We start from the raw sequence: 12,880 nt of genomic DNA, 5'->3' as shown, positions 1-12,880 counted from the left end.
AAAGCCATACAGAAGTTCATGTTGCACAAAGAATAAATGTCCAGGGATGAAAACAACACCTTTCAATTGTGGTGCAAGTTTATGCTGCTGTAAATGCTTGTGGAATCACCCTGCTAGAACTTGGTATCATAACTGGTTTTAAATGAACTAAGACCGCGATGTGGCCAAGAGGGTACATTCCCACCCTCACAGCTGGTGCTGACATTCTCCTGCTTCCCTTCTCATTGCATATATTGACTTAAGAGCTGTTACAGCTTATCCAACTTATGCTATATTTGCAAGAAAGAACAATGTCAGTGCAAAAGGAGAGATGGTAGCATGCAGTCAGGACAGGGAGAAAGGCAAAATAGATGAACCTCGTTGATGCAGAAGCTTTGCTTGCCTCAGTCCCACAGACAGCAGTTCAACACTGTGAACTTTAACAGGCTGCATTATTTTCAGCAGGATCAGTTCTCTGATCAGCCAGCATTGTACAAATGAGGACACAATAAGGGGCAGCAGTACTAAACAGCCTGAGAAAGCAAGAAGATAGGATTGCCTTCCAGAGCACTGACAGTTTAAATTGTCTCAGTGTTCACTGAAGTGCACTCATAGATTGTACACAATTGCTATTGTTAAACTGGAGCAGTTCTTCCAAGACAGATGTGCTACTTTTCAATATACATTTATCAAAACACTCTTTAACTTGACATCTACTTGCCCGAAAACGCACTGCTTTTTTCAATAAATTGGCTGTTATAATCAAAAGATACAACTTCTTTCTTGTATTCCTTCCTAAAGCCTCAAAATCGAATCAGAAACTTTGACTGCTACAAGGTAAATAACAAAAGTAGTCCTAGTTACACAGTGTGGATGAATGTAAATATAATGTGTAATCAGAAGTTTCAGAATGTAAAAAAATCACATTATGGTTTAAATGAAACTCTTCCTATGAGTTATTTTTGAATGCTAAAGAGTAAGAAAGCCCTTCACAACACACATTACTGAAAATGGTTTGAAAGAAGTGTTTAAAGTACAAAGATTGAGAATTTATCCCAACACATACAGACCGTGGACTCCTAAATGAGGAACAGAAAAATGAAAATCCAGAGCTGCAATACAAACAACGATTTTTCTGCTTATGAGCAATTACACTTCTTTTAGGAGATAAAAGATGTGCCCTACACATAGCTAAGACTCTCTAAGGTTGAAGAGCTGCTTTAGTTTTAGAAATCCAGAAACAAGTTTTAGCATCCCTTCCTTTCTAAGGCCATATAGTAAACATTCTCATTCTATCCCTGTGGCTGTTCCTGAAGGCAGTTTCTGGCTGACGTCATGGAATACGTGTATGTAATAGTAATCTTTTAAAAGTTGGGAGATAGATAGAAATTCCCTTTCTACTATTTCCTTTAAGTACTAATATGAATCCTGTGGAGAAAGTGCTTTTACCACTAGTGTATTACAGAAAAGGGGGACGCCAACACTTTATTCTCTTATATACTGTTGCAGAAAATAGGAAAATATCATCTGGAGAGAATCAGAAGTGAACAGAGATATCTTCCTGCTGTCCACATTCACGTTCAGACACTTCTGTACTTGCCAGCCTATATATTCATTCTTAATTGTATTCCTAATTCTACACACAGTACCTCTGAAGTAAGAGCACATAACATTGTTGATCCCACTTGAGGACAAAACAATTAAAATGTAAATGTAACTTGTTAGTATAGAAGACCTTTATTGAATCTTGCTTTTAATCTAAACTGCTATATAAATGTACAGTTTTGAAATAACTTAAACACTTTATTCAGTTCAGGAACATTTTTAGGTGAATATTTAAGCATTGTATTTCAATAAGCAAGTTTTAGATTTTGCGAGAGCTGAGAAAAGTCTTAAATATTGTATCTACTTAATTTCTGCACTTACTACTGGCTATGAAAGCAGACTTTATTCAGGAACATTCATGAAAAACAGCTTAGTAAAACACTCTTTGCCCAAGCAACATAAACAAATTCTGGAACCTTTACTACAATATTCACAGTCATATATGCACAATGGTAATCTGTTAAGACTCTACACTAAGGGTTTAAGACTAACTGCGTGCTCACACCAAAGACTATTAATCAATACCTCATTGTTTGACCTGGAGATGCCAAACACGTTTAACCCTATGCCTTATCATGCTGTTAACAAAAAGAATTACGATGTCTTAACTACACATTCCTGCTGTGCTTTCAACCCTCCAGTCAACTCCTAAGCCTTCCATGAGAACTTCATCAATGATGTCAACTTCTGACAAGTGAGTACTTAATAAATCTGAAGCTCCATTTAACCAGTAGTTGGAAAAGAGAAAAGGAACACCCACTTTTGCACAGACAGAATGGCAGTGAGCTATTTCTTACTCTATCCTGATTTTTTTGCACACTGACTGGAAATGATTCTGGTGGCTGCCTGACCTCAATTGCAGCTTTTGCAAAACATAGCCCTGGCACTATGAATCTCCCAGGACCACTAAGAGTTTCACTGCTTCCCACCCAGTTATGAGTAGAAGGTGTGCATCAGGTCAAAACACCTCTGGCCAGGGCTGAGGGGGCAGGCAAGGGGGCAGCTGAGCAGGGCAGAAACAAAACAGGTTGCCTGGAGAGGTCAGGCCATCTCTGATGTTGGGGGTTTTCACAGTTTAGCTAGGAAAACCCATCACTGACCTGATCTGAGCACTAGCGATAGGCCCACTACAAGTGGGAGGCTGGATTAGATGATTTCCAGATGTCCATGCCAGGGAAAGTAATTTCTGTTACCCTGTGAGTAGCTCCAAAGGCAGCAGACTTACCTGTATGCAGTATCTTAGTGACAGTATCACATGATTTAATGTTCTGTTCATATTTAGGAAGTTAGAAATGCAGCCATAAAAGTTAATATTCTCTAAATATTTAAAAGGAAACCTAAATTCTGATTAAAGTCATAGTTAGTTATGTTTACAAGTCACAGCTCCTTTTTTAAAACTAAATGTGTATTTCTCAAACTCCACTGAAACTATTGATTCTTCTAGACAAAACCGTCTTTTACATATCTAGGTGTAAACAAATATGTGCAAATATCCATTACTTGAATATTTTCCAGAGAACAGGAAACATACTTTAAAAATAAATTCTTAAGGTTGCCGAAGAATTATAGTCTATTCCATGCATCTCTAGAATAAAAACAAACCAAACAATCTTTAAAACAAAGAGATTTTTGGTCATGTTCATGTTGTGTTTTTCCAAGTAAGGTGAAACAGGTTTTAGTTTTACTAATTAGGAGAAAGTTTTTCAAGTACACAACTTTTACTCCATTTAAAATTTGTTTAAAGGTGGACTTGTTTGGCTTTTTAAGAGGATGTTCTTGCAGATAACAAAATCAGAGAGACTGGTCCAGGAAGACCACTTCATAAAAAAAAAGGGAAATAATGTATTTCATAACTGCTGTCAGAATAGTCTATAGATTTAAAAATACCTTTGAGGACTTAAGACTTTGCTAACACCTTGAACTGTGTCCAAATAAAAAAAAAATACAATTCAGGAGCTTAGGCAGTGATGTATGGCAATATTACCTCATCCAGCTACATGTAGAACATTTGTACTCTGTACTAGTTGAAGCTTTTTTAATTCCTAAATTGTGATAAAGCCAGACAAATAAAACAGTATAAAGAAATTTGAAGGACCATTATATAATACTTCAACTCCAAGTTCATTAGAAATTGTGACTATAACTTAAAATGAAGCTTGCTGGATCAATTTCTCTGTCTTTGAACTACAAGTTGAAGAACTACTGTTTGTTTCCAGTTTAGTATTCTCCTAGATGGTGTGGAAGCTTTTCATTATTTTCCAAGCTTGTTTTAAAAACTAATCTATTTTCCAGATCTCTGCCATCCTATTTGACATACACATCAAATTCATACACTGTATCAGTGTATGAAAATTTTTGAGAAATACTGCACTACCACTTGACAGCATTTTGCTAAGTGGGAGGCAGTAAGCCTCATACACAATTCCACAGGCTGGCAGTCTAATAGGATGTGCACTGCCAATATAAAACCACACAGAAAAATTGTGGCACCAAAGCAAAGCACTTGGTAATTGAAGCATCATGACTTCCACAGGCACAGAGAGTTACCTTGTGATAATACTTCTGCAAAGTCTGGAGGTAATTTCAGCAACCAGCAAACTCCAGATAAGGTATTAGCAACTTGCACTTTTTGACATGCTTTACCCACAACTCTAACTTGCTTCCCGGACACGTTGAGTTAATTTGTATCATCCCTATGCTAGCAGCAAACGTACCACGCTGTTTTTCATCATGGCTCTAATAGTGAATCCCTCGCAGGCCTGTTGCTTGTCCTGCTGCTTGTCCTGCTGCTTGTCCTTCTTCTCCCGCTGCCGGGAGCACCTGTCACATGCGGGCTTTGAGGGGCCCGGGCCCCCCTCCTCCACTACCATCTCCCCACCGGCGCCCGCGACGGACCAGATGCAAATTACGGACTGGAAAAAACAAGCGACCATCAGCGTCCCGTGCCCAGCGAGTCAGAGCAGGCAACCCTGCTCCCTCCACAACCAGCGACAGCCCCACGCACCCGTCCCGCGCCCTGCCTGCCCCTCGCCCCTAACCCCAGACACCCCTTCTGCATCAGCCCAGCTCGTCCCCCCCACTCCGCCGTGTCCAGCCCTTCATCACCACCTGATGTCCTTGTCCTCCGGGGGCTTCTGCCCCCCGCCCGCCACTGTCCCCCCGCCGGGTCCGGCCCTGCGGGTCCCTCTCGGGGTCCGTTGGGCACCTGCCGCCACGCGCGGTCCCCGGCCACGCGACCGTCGCTAGGCAACGCGTCAACAACCCGCCGGGGAAGAGGGAGGGGAATCACCGGGAGCCCCGTCTGCACCGCCCGGCCCCGCACAGCTGTACCTACACCCGGCGCTCCGAACACCGGGGCGGCGGACAGCAATTAACGAGAAAGTCATTAGCGAGGGCGGGGGAGAAATGTGAGGCGATGACGTGATAGGGGGGAGGCGGGTGTGAGCTGGCCAGGAACTACGCTACCCAGAGGGCCCAACACGCGCCTCCGCCTCCCTCACTGAGGCGCATGTGCCGGCCCCCCCCGCCCGTAGTCGCGCGACGCCTCAGGGCGGCTGCAGGGGGATCGCTCGGGCGGCAGGCGCGGCCGGCACGTGCGCGCGCGTGCACGCCTCGCCCCTCTCGGCCGCCGCCATGATCGGTGAGTGAGCGCGTCAGGGAGCGGGGCGAGCCCGGATGCGGCTCCGCCCTTCCCTCCCCGCCCCTCTTCTGCCCGCCCCTTCCTCGCTGGTGCCGCCGCGGCTGCTGTCTTGTTTGCGGCCCTGGGGGTCAGCGGAGGCTGGTGTGGCTCCCTTCGTTTAGCCTCGGCCCTGCCCGCCTCTCCCGGTGCCTCGGCAGGGCGGGGGCGGCTCAGACCCCGCGGCGGGGACGCGCCGGGGCTGCTCTCGGTCTGCGCCCTCTGGTTAAAGCGCGTCGGGGCCGTGCAGGGCTCGCGGGGGCCAAAGTGCTGAGAGGGGTCACTGCCCTTCTGCTTTACCCCCGTGGGATAAAAAAAATCTGGCCCAATCTTGTGACTGAGGTCATTTTAAAATTACTTTTTATTCCTTCTCAATATATCGTTTGTAATTGCTGCTGGGCAAGGTTTGTGTGATCTGCGAACTTTTTTGCCCTTGCCGGCATATATATATACGTGTTATTGGTATGGCGTGGCGTCTAGTGGTGACCTGGAAAAGAAGCAACTTAGAACACCTGATGGTGTTGGGAGTGTGACCCTTTGGTCCTTGAGCTGCTTTCTGTACCCACCCAGTGCTGGTGTGACGTGTGACTCGGTTGTTTCAGCAGTGGCTTCTCTTGTAAGATTAACCCGTGCCTGCGGGGTTCAAAGTTACAGGATCCGTTTTATAGCCTCCGCATTATGCATTTCATCTTGCTTTGACTTTCTCAATTTTGAGAATTACTTAAAGTAAAATCTATAAAGTGTAGTAGATGCACATGCATTTTAACAACTCTTTGCTGTCCTTAGGCTTGCTGTTTTATGACCAGTGTTGGTGTCACAGTTGCTGCCTACCTAAGATCTGATCAAGTTGAAAGCCATGCATTTTTTTGTAAAAATATTTATTTTTAAGTTGAATGTCTCAAAAGTTTCCAAGAATGCTGTGGGTTTTTCAGCTAGATAGTCTTTTTTCCTTAGCAGTATATGATTGCAGGTATATGGCTAATGTTCTTTCAGCTTTCCTAAAGCTAAGAAGAAAGTTACAAACAGTTCCCCAGTATTTTCAGTCTGTATATATATTAATGCAAATGATCTCTTCCTAGTTGTGGAATTTTTCTTACAGGACTTTCTTGTCATTTGGGCTGCTTTTTTGTTATGTAGTAGAGAAATGGAAGGCTTGGCTTAAGGAAAGCACAGAGGGTCAGGTATTCCACTGTTTTTATTTTGCAATGTCATCTGCTGATCTAATGTATTACTGTAGTATATAAAATACATGTGCTTGCAGAACTGCAGTGTGTGTTTGTTTTTGAATGCTTCAGGAAAGCAAGTTGAGTTTACCTAAGGGACTGCCCATGTGGTTACAGAGCTGATGCCTCTAGCCCTCACACTGAAATCTAAATATTTACTTGCTGCTCATGAATATAAATGCTATATGACTGAGGAATGATAATTTTATTTTCACTGTGGCAGACGGAAATGTTTGTGAATATTGATTATGAAATGTACATACCAATTAGTTGCAAATTTAAAAACATAGCTTTACATGAGCTGCAACCTGCCCTGGTTTAACCCCAGCTGCCAACTAAGTACCACACAGCCACTGGCTCACTCTCTCCCCTGCCTAGCAGCAGGACGGGGAGGAGAACTGGGGGCAAAATAAGAACAGTTTGATAATTGAAGCAGAGTAATAATAATAGTGATAGTGCTAATGATGGTGATAATTGTAATGGAAAGGAGAGAGAGGAATAAAACCCAAGAGAAACAAGGGTTGCACAGTAAAATTGCTCACTGACCAAAACCCAGTCCATCCTCCAGGCCAGCTGCCACCAGTTTATCTACTGGGCATGATCTGTGGTATGGAATATCCCTGTGGCCAGTTCGAGTCAGCTGTATCCTGGCCACACTCTCTCCCAGTTTCTTATGCACCTCCTCACTGACAGAGCATGGGAAACTGAAAAGTCCTTGACTTGGGCTAAGCGCTATTTAGCCATAACTGAAACAACAGAGTGTTACCAACCTTATTCTCATAGTAAATTCAAGTGCAGCATTGTGTGAGGTTCTAAGTAGTATTAACTCTATGCCAGCCAAAATCAGTATGACACCCTCCCCACCCCCCAAAAATAAAGTAATTATCTTCAAAGTATGTGATGTGGAGACCTAGTCCAATTTCCTGCTTTGAGACTTTCTGAAAAGTCTCCTCTAAACATTTGCGAGCTGGGAGTGCCGTAGCAAAATTGGGGGCAGGAGGGGAAGGGTGAGAATTTGTGTCATCTACTCATTTTTTTTTTTACCTGAGTATTAAAAGAAATTTTCCTATGAAACATATGGTATATTTTCCAAAATGCTTCTGTTTCGTATCTCTAGAAATGCCTTATGTCCTCATAAGTTAATTCTTCAATATAATTGTGCAACATATGATAATTCCTTTAACTGGCTTTTGATTTTCTATCTTCTTTCTTTTTTCTCTTCTTTATTTCTCACAGACCAGGTCTTACAGACTTGTGGACATTCAGGTTCCTTAAATCGTAATATGAATCTAGACAGAGCTAGTTAAGTGGTGTGGGTTGTCAAAAACCTCTACTTACTTAGGGGCATGGGAGTTTTGGGGGTTTTTTTTGTGATGGGTTCTTTAAGTTTATTCTTCATTTTATTTATTTGCTTACCATTGCATCAGCTGAAAACTGGTGTTGGCTCAGTGGAAGTGACAACCTGCCTTTGGATTGGCTGAACTATTTCCTAGTCAACAGCCCTGGCAATAGTGTCACATTCTTGAACCCTGCTCTGGGGGAAAGAAAAACCAACCAAACTGATTTTGAAGGAAGATACTGGGACAGCTTTGTGAAAGTTTTCAGAAAATATCTCTCAAAGAGCAAAAAACACAGGAGAAGGCCCCAAACTGTTTTGTAAATGTAGAAGATGGGCTCTATATAGTTAACAGTGGCAGTTCAGCATTTCTGTGGTGAATGAGAGATGAAGGTGGTAGTAGCGACAGGTTGCGAAGGGCTTTGACAGTGAAATATGATTCATCCAACAGTAATCAAGTTAAGGGAGAATGGGAGCCTGGGTGAAAGTTTTAGCTATCTGGATGACCGATCACTCCTCCATGTTGCACCCTTTTTCAATGTGTTGGTAATCTACTTTCTGCATAAATATTTCTCATTGGTATGAAAATAACCTTGAGGAAGCAAAACAAGAATAAACCCTTTCTGAATTTACCTGAATGTATTTATATATATGGTACTATATATGATAATAGTACTACTGTAGTAACCAAAAGAAAAGTAGTTTAGGAATTTTCTACTTAGATATTTTGATCTCTTGCTGCAGTTTTGGTTGTTTTATATTTTGTTGTCATATTGGTGTTCTAGTGCTATGGATAGTTCCACTACAATACTGGAATAATAGTTCAAATTGTAGTTCATGTGCATGTGGAATAATCTTTCTGATGGTTAGTTTGATTAAACAAAACCTAAACCTCAGAATATCAAGGGCTACTTGCATTTCAAATATGTGACCTGTTTTGTTAAGTTTGTTTTGAGCCTTTTTCCTTTCTGCTAGGGTAGCTGTATTGTACTGCATGTACAGAATTGCATCATGAAACACTTTGTGTTTTACTGGAATTATATTTTAATGATTTTTTCCTACAAAATGCTTTGTTATGATTCCATCAGCAAGGTTTTATAAGGTTAGTATCATTTTAAGTAGGATATCTTTGAAAGACAACTGAGTTTTGCTAGATATACATAAGCATTCTGGATTTTGTTGTTTCCTTTAAGGGAGATGAGAAGACCTTTTGCTTGTATTTCTTTTTGAAAGACAAGTAGCAAGGGGGAAGAAAGTGGGGCGGGTCTTTTTGCTTTTTTGGTATTTTTGGTTGATTTTTTTTTAAGGCTGCAAAATAACTATTATAATATCAAGACACTGGAGACTAAGCAGGGGCTAAGGATGTTCTGATTCAGTGTTTTGAGTTTTTCAAATAGACCCCTACAGAAAATTGATCTGGCAGTTTCTTGCAATTACTGCCCATGCTTACTTACATGTCATGTGTAAATACAGTATCCATTGCCAAAATCTTTGGTCCAGCATATCTGTGAGATGGGAATAAAGTTAAGAATTTCAAATTCCACTTATTCCCAGAAATGATTAGGAAAAGGCCTTTGCTAACAAAATATGGAAATTGAAAAAAAAATATTTTGGAAATCGTAACAGCAAATGCTGCTTTTTAAGAGCCCTTGCCAAAGTAGTGGGTGTCTTTTGTAGATACATTTAAAGCTGAAGACATTATTTGGTTCTGTTGTGATGACATTGCCTTGAGAAGTGGAGTAGTTTTCTTAATTGGAAACACATATATCCCCATTTACTGAAATAAGTTAGTTGGGCTGCCACACCCTGTATCATGGAACTCTCAGTTGTGTAAATGGTCAGGCCACAGAAGCAAATGATACTGAGAATGGGGCAAGTTCTATTTCTAAGTTACTATATTTATAAGAAGCCCAAGGGAGAATAAAACCATTAGTGGGAAGTTTGTTACTTTGCCAGACAGGTTTGTGTAAAATAGATAAATTAATTATTTTCAGTCAGTTGTTGTTGTTGCTATGTACTGTGTATCAGTATTGTTGGACTCAAAATCAACTTCTAACACAAAATGCAGCCAGTGATGCATGAAGTTTTCCATTAGAAGAAGAAGGTAATGTAAGAAATGTGCAGCTATATAGCCAGAATTCACAGAATGCCACTACAAAGGTTGGTTTGGAGATAATTAGTTGGCAAGCTTTAGTTATATAATTGTCAGTTATTTCACAGTTATTAATGCCGTAAAATATTACCGTGTCCCGCAGCCGTAGGGAGGAAGAGAGAAGATCCAGCAGGCAGGAATTGTGCAGCAAGATTGATTTATTTAATTATTTTACAAACTCTTTTATAGACTTTTTCTTCATAGTCTAATTGGACAAAGGATCAGCTACCCCTTGGGGGTGATTGGCTAAAATCCTAAAACATCCATTGTCAAAATATTTTTCTACTGTACCATAAACATAGTTCTACAAGGTTGCAGGTGTTCTTAGTTTACAGAACTTCTGCTGTTATCTTCCATGAGAGAGAAAAGTATCCCACGGTTTAGAAGAAGCAGGGAAATTCCTTGCTAACAGCATTTTTGTATCCTCACACAATACCTGATTTTTTCCTTCTGAACTACAGTGTGGATGGGGCATCTTTCAAATGTTTGTGCTTTATGAGGACTTTTAATCATTAAATAACTAAATTTTAATATGGTAAATTACATCCTTTAAAATTATAATATTTTTATAATTTTTCAGTTTCCAAATGTTGTACTTCAGGCCTCTCCCAATACTTCTGTGTTTTGATCAGTGCTAAAGGAGTGGAAAGATGGATGATCTTACAAAATAGGGATAAAAATCCATCAGGTTTATCTGATGTAGAAAAATGCATCAGTACCCTTTTGCTTGGTTTATTCTTGAGGCTGGACAAGACAGAGAAAGAATTAGTTCATTATTGTGCGCTTTTTGAAGTAGACTGAAGCCTGCCAGATTGTACTAAACAGGCTTTTAAGCAGTAACTCTTGTGTTACATCACTTTTCTGAATCAGCATGTTCATGTCTACATTAGTATTGTTAAAGCTTGACCCAGGAAAAATTGTAATGTCAAAGTTGTTCTTTGAGGCATGTGGAAATAACTGAAATATTTGCCATGTTATTACAAATTCTCTGTTAAAATGGCAAGAGACAAAAACTCTTTTAAGCTCTCCAGCCATCACTCAAATATTAAATTTGATGTTAGTGATCTTAAGGGTAGAAATTAATAAAGAATTAATCATGAAACTGCCTTTTATTTCATGCCCTTGAGCAATTTGTACAGTGGTAGCTGGTATTTGTGCTGGTAAACATGCATCTTTTCTTGAACAAGGCAGTCTTATTAATGATTTCTCATAAATTCAGCCAAAAGATTGCATAAATAACTTGTCACAATTATGATGCATTAAGTGCATGGTAGCTTTATGTAGTGTCCTTTTTACAGTGGCTACATGCCTATGATGGATAAGCCACAAAATCTTCAGCGATTTCTTCTCCATACAGTGGTGTAATAAATTATGTGCTTCAGAGAAATTAACTCTGCTAACTGTTTTCCTGTTTTTTTATTTCTAAGTAGGTTTGGTTTTTTTGGTTTTTTGGTTTTCTTTTTTTTTTTTTTTTTTGATGGCAAAAGCTCACTCTTGGACTTCAGAACTATTTGAGGCTGTCTGCAGAATATAACACCTCTATTTATGCTAGCAATTTCAATGATGGAAATTTTAAAACTGACTCTAAAACTATTCTGAAGCTTTCATCCCCTCTGATGACCTCTGAATTTATAATATTATATGTCACTATTTTCTTCTCCATTTACCTTTGGAAGAGGGAAAACAATGACATACACACATTTAAAAAGAATGATAGGTCATTGCCCATGAAACATGTCCAAAATAAATTATCTGAATCCTGCCATTTTTAACCCATACCTCTTGGCTGTATTCCTGTTCGGATTGTTGAGGAAGACTTGATTTTCTATCCTTGGCTGATTTGAGCTAAGTTGAAATGATGAAAGGAAGGTGGTTACCAAATGAACATTTTCAACAAGTGCCTTGCCATTTATGTCTTCCATTTTTAACCCTGACTTTGGAAATCTGATCTATGGGATTGTGTGATTATTTTCTGAATATGTCAAAAGTTCTTTTGTTATGCATTATTTGTCCCTACAGCATAGATCTATTAGTAAGAAAAACAACAAAAATATTGTTTGTGTTTTGTTTTACTCCATGGGGTTTATACTTCTTTTGGCATTCCCTTATGATTTGGGGACACAGTTTGTTTTTACCTCTAAGCTCTATGCCCATACCTCTTGGCTGAGAAAAGAAAAAAGAAAAGCATTAACAAGTTGATTTATTGTTTAAGAATTTCAGAAGCTGATAAAGATGAATGAAGATCCTAATGGAGGAAAGAGCTTGTCATTCCATGGCACTTTAAAGGACAGCAAGGTTATAATGTATTAATGTGTAGGAAATGAAAGCACAGCTTTTTAGAGAGCAGTTGCCATCAAAAGCTGTTGGTTGTGCTGTGTTATTTGTGAAGGTGGTATGAACAATGCATTTGTTGCCACAAAAGTTGGACATCCTCCTTTGCTTTAGTTTATCTGTTGGGGGGTATTTTTCTGTACTATGTAAGAGTAGGCTTATGCACTAAGCTTGCTCTTGATATAGAAGGGCACTGAAGCAAATTTATTTACATTTGTAAATTATTTGTGACTTGTCTGTCTGTGAACAAACAGAAAAAGCAAAGTTGACTTTCCAGTAACAAAAATGTGCTTGCTTTGTTCACCACTGTTATGATGATCGATGTGAGTGTTGTTTTGTTAAAAGTGTAAAGCTTTTCTATATTATGATGTATTTCCTCTACTTCCTTTTATTTGTTTGGGTTTTATTTGTTTGTTTCTTTTTAATTTCCAGTGTCTTCCGGTCTGTGCTGCTGTTTTCTGTATCTTTTGTTTAGCATTTCTAAATGTCTTGCTCAGTGGTGAATTTCCTCCCTTAGTTCATTGATTTTTTTTTTGCTTTGTTTTGTTTTTAGTAAATTTAGCCCATAGAACTGTCTT

At 39.9% G+C, this 12,880-nt stretch overlaps 2 protein-coding genes across 11 annotated transcripts in view; one reads left to right on the top strand and one right to left on the bottom strand.

Annotated features, from left to right (window-relative positions):
• The window catches only part of PACRG (parkin coregulated), a 216,052-nt gene extending 211,002 nt beyond the window's left edge, over nt 1–5,050 (bottom strand). For 7 of the 9 annotated variants that reach the window (XM_042025063.1, XM_042025067.1, XM_042025069.1 and 4 more), the window contains exons 1-2: nt 4,693–5,009; nt 4,299–4,496 (exon numbers count right to left, since the gene is read on the bottom strand). In XM_042025063.1, coding sequence (XP_041880997.1) covers nt 4,299–4,454 — 156 coding nt within the window. In that variant the 5' untranslated portion in view covers nt 4,455–4,496; nt 4,693–5,009. Of the gene's footprint in view, nt 1–4,298; nt 4,497–4,692 lie in introns of all 9 variants that reach the window. The other 2 variants (XM_042025065.1, XM_042025064.1) reach the window with 2 other exon arrangements.
• Nucleotides 5,051–5,144: 94 nt separating this feature from the next.
• The window catches only part of PRKN (parkin RBR E3 ubiquitin protein ligase), a 693,755-nt gene continuing 686,019 nt past the window's right edge, over nt 5,145–12,880 (top strand). For both annotated transcript variants that reach the window (XM_042025061.1, XM_042025060.1), the window contains exon 1: nt 5,145–5,224. In XM_042025061.1, coding sequence (XP_041880995.1) covers nt 5,218–5,224 — 7 coding nt within the window. In that variant the 5' untranslated portion in view covers nt 5,145–5,217. The remainder of the gene's footprint in view (nt 5,225–12,880) is intronic.

The sequence above is a fragment of the Corvus kubaryi genome, unplaced genomic scaffold (assembly GCF_017639235.1).
Source record: "Corvus kubaryi isolate FWS band 111438036 unplaced genomic scaffold, C.kubaryi_AGA036_p1.0 37266, whole genome shotgun sequence".
In the NCBI taxonomy this organism is placed as follows: domain Eukaryota; kingdom Metazoa; phylum Chordata; class Aves; order Passeriformes; family Corvidae; genus Corvus; species Corvus kubaryi.
The sequence above is the reverse complement of the archived record's forward strand: the minus strand, read 5'-3'. Positions and strand labels throughout refer to the sequence as shown.